This window comes from Watersipora subatra, chromosome 5, assembly GCF_963576615.1.
Source record: "Watersipora subatra chromosome 5, tzWatSuba1.1, whole genome shotgun sequence".
Taxonomy (NCBI): Eukaryota; Metazoa; Bryozoa; class Gymnolaemata; order Cheilostomatida; family Watersiporidae; genus Watersipora; species Watersipora subatra.
Genome location: NC_088712.1, coordinates 15,539,120 through 15,552,225, shown reverse-complemented (window position 1 = coordinate 15,552,225; position 13,106 = coordinate 15,539,120). Strand labels below are relative to the sequence as shown.

At 30.7% G+C, this 13,106-nt stretch overlaps 1 protein-coding gene across 1 annotated transcript; it reads left to right on the top strand.

Moving 5' to 3' along the window:
• The first annotated feature begins 3,338 nt into the window (after positions 1 to 3,338).
• LOC137396728 (neurofilament medium polypeptide-like) lies at positions 3,339 to 13,106 on the top strand. Its single transcript, XM_068083037.1, has 4 exons — positions 3,339 to 3,510; positions 7,219 to 7,328; positions 12,509 to 12,688; positions 12,788 to 13,106. Exons 2-4 carry the CDS (start codon positions 7,279 to 7,281, stop codon positions 12,987 to 12,989), a joined length of 432 nt encoding a protein of 143 aa, XP_067939138.1. The 5' UTR covers positions 3,339 to 3,510; positions 7,219 to 7,278; the 3' UTR covers positions 12,990 to 13,106.

Here is a 13,106-nt window from a genome sequence, read left to right as displayed (position 1 = left end):
CTTCATGACTTTTAGTGCAATTTGGTTATTGATTTTGATAAACTCTGATCAAATATTTTCAAGTACTACATCACAATTTTTGATACACGCCGCTGCATAAAGTTTCCATTTTAAACTAATTAACTAGGTAGTCCTTAAGTTTTGCAAAGAATGTCACTGCTGAGTTTTTATAATTTACGGTATATTCTTCTAATTTTTGGTCTGGTTTCTTTGTTATGGAAACATTAGAAGTCTCCAATAACTCTCAAATAGCTACAGACCTTTTCTACTATTACAGGTACAACTCTAACCAATATTAAAATGATTGGTAATACTAGTGTATTATATAATAATAATAATATATTAATAATATATTATATATATTTAGATGTATTGCAATGCCTGTGTTTAGTATTTTATTATATATAAATATATACGGCATATCTTAATTGAGAAATATTTTCAACCTTGTTGTATTCTCACATCTTCAGCAAATATAATTTACAAATATGTTAAAAATTTTGATTTGTTTTATTTTGAGAGCATATGAGCATGAGTTGTATTCTCACATTTGTCAAATTTACAAATATGGTAAAAAGTGTCATTTTAAAAAATAATAATCAGAAATACATGTATCATAATTTTATCTTTAGTTTTTGGCTATTACATAGTTTTTTGCAGAAACAACTGACTGAAGTTTGTACAGAATTACTATTCTATTTGTTTTCATGTAACTCCAGTACAAAGTTGAAATGAGTTTATAACTTTTTTCAATCTACAAAAATGATTTACATTCAGTATATGTGGTTCTGTGTTGTAAAACGCTTAAATAAATATAAAGCCAACATTAAAAAGATTCTACACAAAAATATGAAATTTCTCCCGTTTTTTGCTTGAAGATAAAAGTTGAGATTGCTGCTCAGCATATGTGCATCCCATCATGCATCAGTCACTGCTTGTAGTACTTTGCGCAAGTGTGTTTGTTATTGATCAATTATATGCGCCATTGCAAACACTTTGTATTGCAATTCAGACAGATTGTCTAGCGGCAGACCAGACAGAGTCATGCTGAAGACCACAGTTATTTATAATGTTTTTTAAGCATTATATGGGAGTATATGTAATATATTATATTAGTACTACAATTTATTAAAATGTAAATTTTAATAAATAAACTGTAATGTTTTACTTGACAATATTTGATCGGAGTTTATCAAAATCTATAACCAAATTGCACTAAAACGCCATCAAGTTGATTAAAGATTTGTGTGACCAAAAGATAAATAACTAAAAATTTGATAACATAATCTGCAAATAAGCAAATATTTTATCAGCATAAAGAATTTTAGGCAACATCATTCCTTTAAACAAATAAGTGTATAAATTGATAAAAAATATAAACATGATCAGAAATAGATACATTTATGCATGCATTTATTTAATAAGATCTATTTCATTAAAATAATAAATAAAAATCATTTTAATAATATAGAAAAACATACTACAAAACCTTATTGAAGCTACTGACCAGTTGTCTTAAAAAACAAAAACTGGAAAAATACACATGTAATTTTGCTCCTAATCCATGGCAAACACATGTTAAAAGGAGCAAAAAGTAAGTCATGAAACATTAGTATGCTACCTGATGCTGGTATTTTAATAAATTTTACATTGATATGTTAAAGATATCAAAAATAATATGAATACGTATGTATAAATAAAATCTCACTGTAATTCAATCAACACTGAGTCTTTTAAAAAAGTGTTAACATTAATGTATATACAACGAAAGGCAATATCTATATCTGCCATAATAACGGTCATTGATCCACATGTATTTAGACAATATATTATGCTGTACCGTTGCCTACTCTTTGAGCCACCACCAAATAAAATTTCATTTTCCTAAATAAAAAATACATAAAATAAAAATTATTTACAAAAAATATTTAAAATTGTTTATAATTTCATAGTCTTAGCATATATGAAAAATTTAGGTCATTATATTTTGGCTATAATAGTTAATTTTTTTCTGTAGCTGGATAGCCTTTCTTCTAGGGACACCGAGTACACTGACACCAGTGTTACAGTACTCATCTGCATGTATATATTACATGTATATGAACACCAATGTGCTTAATATATTAGTACAACGCTTTTAAATTATTAGTTTAGATTTATACATACTTATATGAACTATATTATTCTAGTGTTATGATATTATTAATGTAGTTTTATATGTAATTATATTTATTTAATTATCATATTATTATGATGTTATTAATATTATCTTATGTAAGAATATGTACTTTATTACTGCTGTATTTTTATTCTGGTAATATATAATATTATAATATAATACCATAATAAAAATACAGCAATAATTAAATACATATCCTTACATATAAGATAGCTTTGATAACACCATAATACTATGATAATAAAATAAATATAATTACATATAAAAAAAGATTATTAACATCATAAAACTAGAATAATATAGTACATATAAATGTGTATAAATCTTATACACTATATGTATAAGATATACACATTATTAATTTATACACGATATGTATAAACTAATAATGTAATAGCGCTGTGCTAATATATTACACACCATGTTATTAATATACATGTAGTGTCATAACTATTGCACAGTGCATACAGTCACATAAAAAGATATTTTAATAACATATTAGTAACATAATGATATAATTTGTGCACTTACAGATCTTACTATAGTAATAATATCATAGTGATTTAGTAATACCATACATATTACGACGAATACAATCAGAGTAATAACATAATGATATAATTAATATTTTTTATATAATAATTTACTAATGATAATGACACAATGTAATCTTTATAATTACATACCGGATCATTTTAATAAATTGTAGTACTATTATAATATATTACATATACTTCCATATAATACTTAGAAAAGCATCATAAATAACTGTGGTCTTCAGCATGACTCTGTCTGGTCTGTCGCTAGACAATCTGTCTGAATTGCAATACAAAGTGTTTGCAATGGCGCATATAATTGATCAATAACAAACACCCTTAAAAAATGCTTAGCTGATGAAGAGAAAATTTAGGAGCTGCACTGATGGTTAACATGTTTTCAACCGACAACCAATCAAACACAAAATGCATAGAAAACATTCTGCTTCAGTACACAAGTTTTGTTTTTGCAGCTCATAACTAAATACTTTTTCTACTTTTTTGATTAATGCAAATGCAGTAAGTACCACTCAATTAATAAACCTGGAAAATTCATGCTCCTGCATTAATTTTATTTCAACTTCAGTTCCACTTCATTTCACCTGAAGTCTCTATCTGCTCATATAGATGGTAGGTAGTTACCTACATGAGTATTTCAATAGCGCCAACTCTACTTGTTGGTAAACAAAAAAAGGTTTCACTTTGAAACCCTTTCTTCTCAGAGAAATATCGATAGAATATTAGCAATGGGAATGAAGTTAAGCATCTTCTCTGTACTGCTTATGCTTGTATTATGTAAGTATACATCAGTTTTACCTTGATCCCTGGAGATTTGGTGTTTTACTTTTCACTATTTTTGTTACTTGGTACTATTATGGTTACTTGATTTTTAGCCAATATGTCGTGAGATTGTCTGGGTACAATTGAAAATTATCATTTAATGATCTGTTTTCAGATTTCATCTGTATTATTGTTAGTTGTTGAACTTCAATTTACTTTTCACGCATTTTGCTTGCGGGGTTGCGTTTAATTAGTGTAGTTGTTTGGAGCCTTACTTTACAAAACTGAATGTCAAAAGTTCTCACCCCATCCCCTCGCCAAGCAATTCTCCAAAATTAGTCAAATGTTTTTGGCGCTTTGGAAAGTGGCTGATTAGCACAGGTGGCTAAAATGACATTTTAATAAACTGGCTAATTAAGCAAAACGTTGGTTGCCTTATCGATTGCATTTTCAGAAAAATGTTATTGCATGAAGGTTAGTACATAAGTGCTCTATCTTGGTACTATGACATTTTCTTTTTAAGGGCTTGTGTTTTCAACTCCTGTATTCACCGGGGTTTTGCTTCAAAAATACAAGTTTATAATTTGTGGACAGTTGTCTTTGTTTTTATTTTTATCAGTACTTTAGCAGAACGGTTTATTAGTTCATCAGATGCTGAATAGACTATAACAAGTGTAATGTAACAGATTGGTTCGGTGAGATTATTTACAATTACGAAAAGACACATGCATCTCTCCAGTCAGCCTGTGTTAGTGTTTTTGATCATTATCAAATCAAAAGTTAAACGTCAAGGTTACTAAATTCTTTAAAACGTCAATTTTTTGATGAGTCAAGAGTCAATTGAAAACTTTCGATATTTCAAACACATAATTTTTTGTAGGTTTTTTATGTTTTAGTGAACTCCTTTGTTTAGTAAATACCATTATTTTTACATCTTATATAAAATTTTTGTTCAACTATATTTTCACTTGTTTCACCATCTTTTGAAGTTAATCAGTAGTTTTTAGGACCTATTTTGTCTTTGGTGTAAGATGCAATATTTTTAGTATATTCATTTCAAAATTTAATTGTGTTTCAATAACAGAAACAGTATATGCACATTCTTCTATTAGGTTTGGCTACAAGCAGGCTGTTGTCAGTTCACCAAAAAATAATAATTTTGGATTAATTCTAAAAACAAACTAGATTAATTCAAATACTAATAGCTAAAAGGTTCCATCTGAAACGATTCATAGTTTTTAACATTTTGCTGGAACTTTTGTTAAAAATTTTGTTTTCAAAGTTTTTATTGTTAAAAAACCGGTGAGTGCATGCATCAAAATTTGTAACACATTTCAAGTTTAAAATAGACCTGTGAAAATCTTTGTAGATTTTATCAGAAATTTTTAGCATCTTTTTATTGTTTTCAATTGTTTTTTGATGTTTGAAGTGATCTCACTGCTATGTTTCAAGATTAAAATTGACAAAAGTTGATTGAGGTTAATACAATCAGAAAAAATGCAAGCAAAATGACGTCACTAGTTGTTATTGCTGATATAGTTGCCATCGGCTAATATGTTCACGTTGCAGAAATAACCGATTGTATTATGTCTGTCACTGTGCGGCTATAGACAACATAACTGCAATTTTGTTTATTCTGAGTATTTTAATTTTCAATTAGTATCTTAATTGTGATCAATTTTTGTGAACTTTAATCTTAAAATATATTGGTCATAAAATTTGAAAAACATTTGCAACTAATAAAAAAGACTAACACTGATGTTTTCTGATGAATTTTACTAAACTTTTGTGTGAGGTCATTTGTAAACTTAAAGTTTGAGAAAAAATTAAGGTATTTATAATCTAGCATAAAAGTATTTTCAAATTGTTGAACAACTGCAACTATTGATACTTAAAAAGTTTTGAGATTGCTTTTAAATTTTCTACAGATCGATTTTCAAACCAGTAAAAACTGCTTATGTATTTTTCTAGTCAATGTTTTACTCACCTTTCAAAATCTGCGTAGGACAACTTACTACCAATTTTTTAACACCTGAAAAAATTTGTGTTGCTGGAATGTACTATTTTGAGACAAAACTAAATAAAGGTTAAAGTTGATACTAGTTGATTTTTATAACTCTATAAGTTAGCTAGCACTTTGTATATTTGCTGACCAATAAAATAGGTAAAGAATTTATAAAGCAAGCATTTTTGTTGTACTTTTTGAAAGGAGTAAATTATTTTAGATTTAGTCAGTCATTGCTGAAAATTTTTCTGGGAAGTTTCTGAGCAACTTTCATAGCCACTTGTTTATAGTTCCTCTTTTTTTATCAGTTTTATAACAGTCACTCTAGGCATTTTCACTCTAAAATATGCACTAAAACTTTGTTTGCTACAATTAAAAGTTTAGTACACAATACACATCGTTTTGCCAAGCAATGAATGTGATTAAAATTTGTTTTATAAATATGGTTGACTTTTATTTCATAGTAACAGATACATGTAACAGAAGCAAAAGCCTTCCAACAGTGGAAAAAATGGTATATTTTAGCTAACTATTGCATTTCATCCTGACACCCTGGCATCCAGGCTGTCAGGGCAGTCAAAGATGCTACCACTAGGCCAATCTGACACTCTGGGTGCTAGGGTGCTATGGTTGTAGCATATTTGACTGTCAACCATGTGGTGTTGGTGGTTCGTCCTGCTTTATGTCAATCTGACCAAAAGCTTTTAGCAAGCTTTCAATTCTAAATTGCTGGGTATTTCAAATCTAGACCATAACTTGGACACCTCTTGTACCCCACTGACAACGTGGGTACATTAAAGATCCAGCTCTGTTCATTGCACATTGAGCAAGTGAAATGGCTACCTGGCTCTGTCAGACTGGATGTGTTGCACTGGCATCCTTTCAGGTTGTTCTGACAGTTTCAGAAGTGGTAGAAAGTAAGAACAGGGTCACTTTTACTCTACCAAACAGCTGGACCCAAGCATGCTTTGAAAAGATGCAAATCTTTATTTTGATTAACAGCCAAAATAAAAACAATTCAAGTTAGCCTCACAATATTATAAAAATGTTTGCTGCTCTAATATTTGTCTTTTAATAATGTTTGTATGAATTTACTTCTTTAAAATGTTTTCAAACCCAATCCGCTGTGCATTGGACAACAGCTAGCTATCCATAATAAGCATTACAGTTTTATAAAGTTTACAGAATTTAACAGGTACAAACCTTCGGCTTTCAGAGAACTTAACGTTTTCTTAAAATATTTGAATAATGATGCTTATGTCTGTAGGTTCGTGTTCAGTTGAGCAGTTAAAAGTTCTTATTAACTGTAGCACAGTGAATTATGTTATTTTCTTTGCTAAAGCTTTAAACTGCTAAATTGCCCACGCTGTCTGCAAATTGCTTGATGAAGTTATGTCATATACAAGTATAAGATCTTGACAACACGATCGTGTATTAACAACTTTCACCTATTAATAGGCTGCTAGCAAATGTAAACTGGCATATGACAATTTACAGTGAAAAACTAGCATTTACTAATGAGCAACTTGCACTTGTTAATTAGCAATTAACAACCCTTAACTGCAATAAACCCTTAATTTTTGTATTGCCAATTGCTAATTGCTTGTAAATTGCTAATTGTTTGTTAATTAGCAACTAACAAGCAATTATCAATTGGCAATACAAAAATTACAATTAGCAAATAAATCCTCATCTCATTCTCGGTATTAATGTTTCAGATTTGACGCTCTCAGAAGCGAAATGCGACACCCGAGCTTGTACAAGTTTGTGCGAGCGTTATGGATGTATATATAGCAAATGTGACGTGCAAGGAGACTGTGTCTGCGAGGTATGTCTCAAATGCATAAGTGACAAGCAATGCACTATAAAGTGCAAAGCTAAGGGGTATGGTTCCGGCAAATGTCCGATTTCCAGGTCAAGAAGCACATGCGAATGTTTTGATACCCTTCCGACAGATCATGAATAGTTCAACAAAAGCTATTATTTAAGGTTGTTCATTAGCTGTCAGAAATATTAGTAAAGTTAGTGTTTTTGGGCAATAAATACTTGATATTTAAAAGTATCTGCATCATTGAATTGACAATTTTATGAATTTGAATGAGCATTTATATTTTTCTTACATATCGTTATGGTCATATCACCAAGATATCATTATGCTGCCATTTCTTATGTTAATTTCCAATTCTCTGTTGATTATAGAATTGAAATTTTATGCTTTATTGCATCATTAATAGTGCTTCACATATTTCAAGTTTTATTTTTATCCTATAGTTCAGCAGCAAACTGATTTTAACAAATGTATTTACCCTGCTACTTCCCTAACATACATGTAAGTACTCTAGCATTCAGCTGGCTTCTTGTGTATATTGAGTTGGTCTATATATTTGATACAAAATTAAGTTATGTTTATTACTTACATGTAAATAAAAATATGAAAAAAGGGTAATACAAGTAGTATTAATAGTTTTAATGCAAAATAAAACACAAATATACCTAAAAAATACAAAATCACGTTATGTTTATTATTTACATGTAAATACAATTATAAAAACAATGGTGATACAAAAAATATTAAAACTTAGATCTTGCAAAACAAGCACAATTATAACCAACTGAAACTTTTATGTTAAACTTAAATTTGTAATTAAAAATCTTAGTTTCTGTAATGCTTCAAATAACTTGAACATTTGAAATTAGTCTTTTTTAAACAGTGTTTTGATCTTGGATTTTTCTTTTTCTAATTGCAGTCTGTGTTAAATAATCTGTTTGAATATCTATAAATTTATTTGATAAGCAAATTTGTAAATTGGTGAAATGCTTTTCCATTTTTAGTTGTCTTTTTTAAACAAATACTATTTCCTTGGTAACCAACTAAAATGATTACAATATAAGTTGTGCACCTCATATCTGCCTTATTAAATACTTTAAAATAGATTTGAGATCTCTTAAAAATTTTTAACTGCCTTTTGGTAATTGAACTAGGCGCAATTCTTTTTCAAAAAGCGTTATGAAAGAATGAATTTTTTTATTCAAAGTTTTTAGAATCGTTTGCCTTTTTTTAAACCAAGGAAGTCATCATTTAGTTAGGCTAGGCAGTGCCATGCTTAACCATTCATCACAGAGACACAAAAGCTTTATACACTTAGACTCAAAACCATCATCATGTACCCATAGAGAAAAAAACTACCTGTATTCATGAAGGCGAAATCATTATCTACACATAGACACAATGACAACATACAGCATATGAACAGAAACAAAAACAACATACAAACATAAACACAACAACATTTACTCATAGACACAAATAGAACATATGCATGTACATATAAATCTAAAGGCAACAAGGCATCTAAAGGCATTCTATAAACAAAGTCAACTTTTGTTTATAGAATGCCTGTGATTAGTCTTTCTAAACAATTAGGATGTGATTCTTTGCTATAAAAAAGCATTTTGCCAAGGTGTACTTAGTTCACTGCCAAATGAATCATTGGTAGAATAATGGTTAATATGGTCCAATTAAACACTACCAGACGTGACTTGAATTCAGTTATTCCTAGCAAATATTTTATATAAAATATTGGTATAAATAGGTACTAGTATAAATTACTATTTGCATAAATGGCCACCGAAGCAAATGGCTATTGATATAAATGGCTATTGAAATAAATGGCTTTTGAGGGAAATGGTTAGCGAAGCTATTGATATAAATGGCTATTGAAATAAACGGTTACTGATACAAATGGCTATTGATATAAATGGCTATAGAAGTAAATGGCTACTGATATAAATGGCTATTGAAGTAAATGGCTATTAATATTACTTTCATGCATCATTAGTTTTATAACGAGACCAGTTTGCAATAGATTTAAACCAATTTTTCTATTCAGCACATTGTGAGAATATAAACCTACAGCAGAAATACAGTTACATAATTAACTTGGATGTAATTGTGCCTGTATTACTTATCTACTGCTCACTTCAGCATTTTATGTTGAGCTACAGGTTACTCTGTAGTGTAGTTTTTAGGAAAACTTCAAGTAATAGTTAACTTATGAGTTCTTGGTAATGCCAGTAAAAATCTGTTTGACTAACAAGCTCATTTACAGTAGGTACTGTTGTACTTTCGGCGTTTCGCATTATGGGAAATATATAAGAAATGAAATTGATATGCGTGAATACAGTTCTGGCAATAGCACTCACTTTTACCAGTTTGCATTATAAAGTATAACAATTTTATATGAGGAAATTTAGTGCCTTAGGAAGTGTCTTGTTGAAAAACAAACATTTTATCAAAGATAAACTTACACGCGATTTTAATTAATTTATCAGAAAGTATCAGTACCTTTTTATGATTTGCTATTGTTTCATTGTTTGAAATTTCAAGATTAAAATCGACTAAACTTGATTTCGGTTAAAATACTCAAACAAACAGTAGGTTAACAATGACATCACTAGTTGTTATCATTGCTATAGTTGACATTGGCTATTGCATTCAAGTTGAACAATAGAGATGTGCATGAATATTTGCATGCAAAATAGAAATATACCTGTTTCTTTACATACACATTGTAAACGCACCTGCTTATTTACATGTACAATATAAATGCACATTATACTTACATTTACAATATAAATATACATTTATATTTATATTTTACATGCCAATATACATGTGTATTTGGGTGTACAATATAAATATACATGTATATGTACATGTACAGTATAAATATACATGTATATGTACATGTACAATATAAATATACATGCACAATTACATGCATAATATAAATATACATGTAAAATATATTCAACCAGTGAACTAAAATGTTACCAACATTTTAGTACTATTCAGCTTCGTACAGTTAAAACAACTGCACTCTTCAGGTAAAACTTTTCAAATCATTAGTATGGTTGTGTCGTTGATGCACGGAATTCCCTTACACTTTGACAACTACACAACACCAATGATTGATTATTCCTGCACTCCTGACTAAGTTATGAGTTAAGTTTTGCTGGCTTAGTCTGTGAAGTTTAGTCTAGATCTTAAGGAACCTTAGCTATGCCAATACTGAGATGGTTTTGGGTATCAAAGAAGTATTTTATTCTTAAAACTAACACCTTAATGACACTAGTAACATCATTCCGGGATGAATAGAATAATAGCAATAACATAGGCTTAAATAATAAGAATACCCTTACACTAAACAGCTGCTACCTTTTTAACTTGGTCTCATACGTCTACGAGGCGGCGAATGGAAAAGAGGAAAAACAATTGTAACTGTCCTCTTTTATAGATATATCTAATAGCCTGTGAGCATATGTCTGAGTAATCAGGCTGGTATTTCATATAGGTGAGGGCCTGATATGTGAGTGAACGCTGTCTCTGAGTATGTCATTTGTTAGGTGTGTGTCGAATTGGATATGATGCCATGGTGGGAAGGTTGGCATTTGTGTGCGTCAAGGAAAATTTATTGGATTAGGAAGGGGAATAATAAGTTTTTGTTATTGTCACCGTGTAGGGCAGTATACGGTACGTCTGAGTGTCTCAAGTCGCCTCTGCCTAGTTCTGGCATGTCAATTGATGTCTATTTTTTCATAGATTATTACTTATACATAAAGGTTCTAATCTGTTAGTAAAAAATTGTATGATGGCTTTCTTTTCTTTTTGGTACCATTTGATCTGTTAGTTGATTATTGTGTACATCTTCAGTCATCTAAGGGTTGTATCATGTTGACATCTAGTTTTGTTTGTATCTCCATACAAAAATTTCTCCCGCTGTTTAAAAATGTTATGTTCCCTTATCAGTGTCGATGTTCTGCAGTAAGGCTGGGCTAGTGTAAGAGTGTAAAAAGAATAAATTAGCTTAGAACTAAATCAAAGGAATAAAATCAAAATTATAATATTTTGTAAAACCCTGAACCACAAGAATAAACTTGGGTGTGAATAATAATGAGTCCGGCACCATTATAAAAGAATTTTGATGAGCATTAAACAACAACAGCAATGAGGCATTGATGAAATGCAGTGTAAGAATACAATGGTTAGTTTGTCATACAGTTTAAGCAATTGTCTATAGTCAGTTCAGATGTACAGTGTTAATGCCATGCGTTTTGTATTGCGCTTCGTATTGTGCTTCCCTTGGTAAAGTAAACAAGCCCTAGCACTTTTTGGTGCATATGGGTGGTTGGTTGCATGGGTAAGCTGCATAGTGGTAGTAAGCTGTGATTGGTAATGCCTATCTTTGTAGGCGAACTAAAATCTTGAAACAGAAACCTCATATAATATTGCAGCAAAATGTGGCTTGCCTCTCAGAAATCTAAAATTACAGGAATTACATGATATAGTTTGCTTGGCTCAGAAGCATATGAAACGAGTTTAAAGGTTACCTACAGAAAGAAACCTATGAAAGCATCTGTGCCATTGCTAGCCCACTTTATCCTAACAAAAAAAAAGTCACAGCAAAGTGAAAATTTATGTACAATTTTGGCCTTTTTTATACGCTGTGTCCAATTCACAATAGAGTCTAAAGCTATCTAAAGCTAAAGAATCTAAAAAAAATCAACAACTGGCTTTTTTTCTCAGTTGAGGCCGGTCACTTACTTTTCTACTGTGGCTATAATTCCTGTCTGATAGTTAAGCTATTTAAGATGTAGTTATTTGAAATATTATTAATCAACAACTTTTAAAATGTTACGGTACGTTATCCCTGTAACAAGAATTGTTTGTTAGACATGCTAGGTCAGGTATGTAGTGCCTAGTGTAATTTATAATTTTCAATGTAAAATTATCTTACTAATCCTGGTGGTAAAATCTTCTTTACTATAAAAACTTGTGTTACAATCAACAGCAGATAATTAATTCTCACTCACTTAATAATCGTTTGCTCAAGATGGTACAAGAGTTGTTTGTCAAGTAGGCAGGCTTAGTTTCTCCTTTAAAGCTTAACAAATGTTACATACCTGGCTTTTTTGATCAGACAATTAGTATATGGTGTGGGGTTTTAGAATTCAAGAGATAGCGCAAGAGGAATTAGAGAAAGAAATGGAAGAATTGGAGAAAGAGAGCACAGCAGACAAAAGAGAGGAAGAGGGAGAGGAAGTAGAAGAAGTAGAGGAAGTAGAAGGAAAAAATGGAAGAAGCTGCCCTTTCTCAGCAGCAGCGAGTCAGTCTGCTAAACCGCTGGTGTATGTTACCGTAATTTCAAGAAGCATTAAAAACTGATTTCAGTCATTTCAATTGGTTAGTAAGCTATAAAGTTTCTAATAAATGTTTTATTATTTTAGAGTGGCCTACGCCCTAGCGGGCGCAGAGTCGGAGAGAGAGGAGAATTCATTTGAAAAGGAGGAGAAGGTGTGCGGACAGAAGTGCCTGTTCATAGTCATATTAGATGGCCAGGAACAGTGTGGTCATGGTAGGCACTGCTGTAGAAGCTCCTGTCAGCTCACTCAGAAAGATATCTGGTGCAAGTGCACCTCTGTGGTATAGCTGGCAGCCTGCCCCACACCTTGCAAAACCCCGCTTATACATGTACTATATATTCGCATAAAATTGTCTTATGTACAACCTATTTCTTCTTTAATAAATGATCTTGTCAAGGTCAAA

Excerpts from the sequence above, each read along its gene's own strand:
- LOC137396728 (XM_068083037.1), top strand. The coding sequence starts at position 7,279 with ATGGATGTATATATAGCAAATGTGACGTGCAAGGAGACTGTGTCTGCG. Across the intron at positions 7,329-12,508 it reads AAGGAGACTGTGTCTGCGAG|AATTCAAGAGATAGCGCAAG; the intron begins GTATGTCTCAAA and ends GTGGGGTTTTAG. Across the intron at positions 12,689-12,787 it reads CAGTCTGCTAAACCGCTGGT|AGTGGCCTACGCCCTAGCGG; the intron begins GTATGTTACCGT and ends TTATTATTTTAG.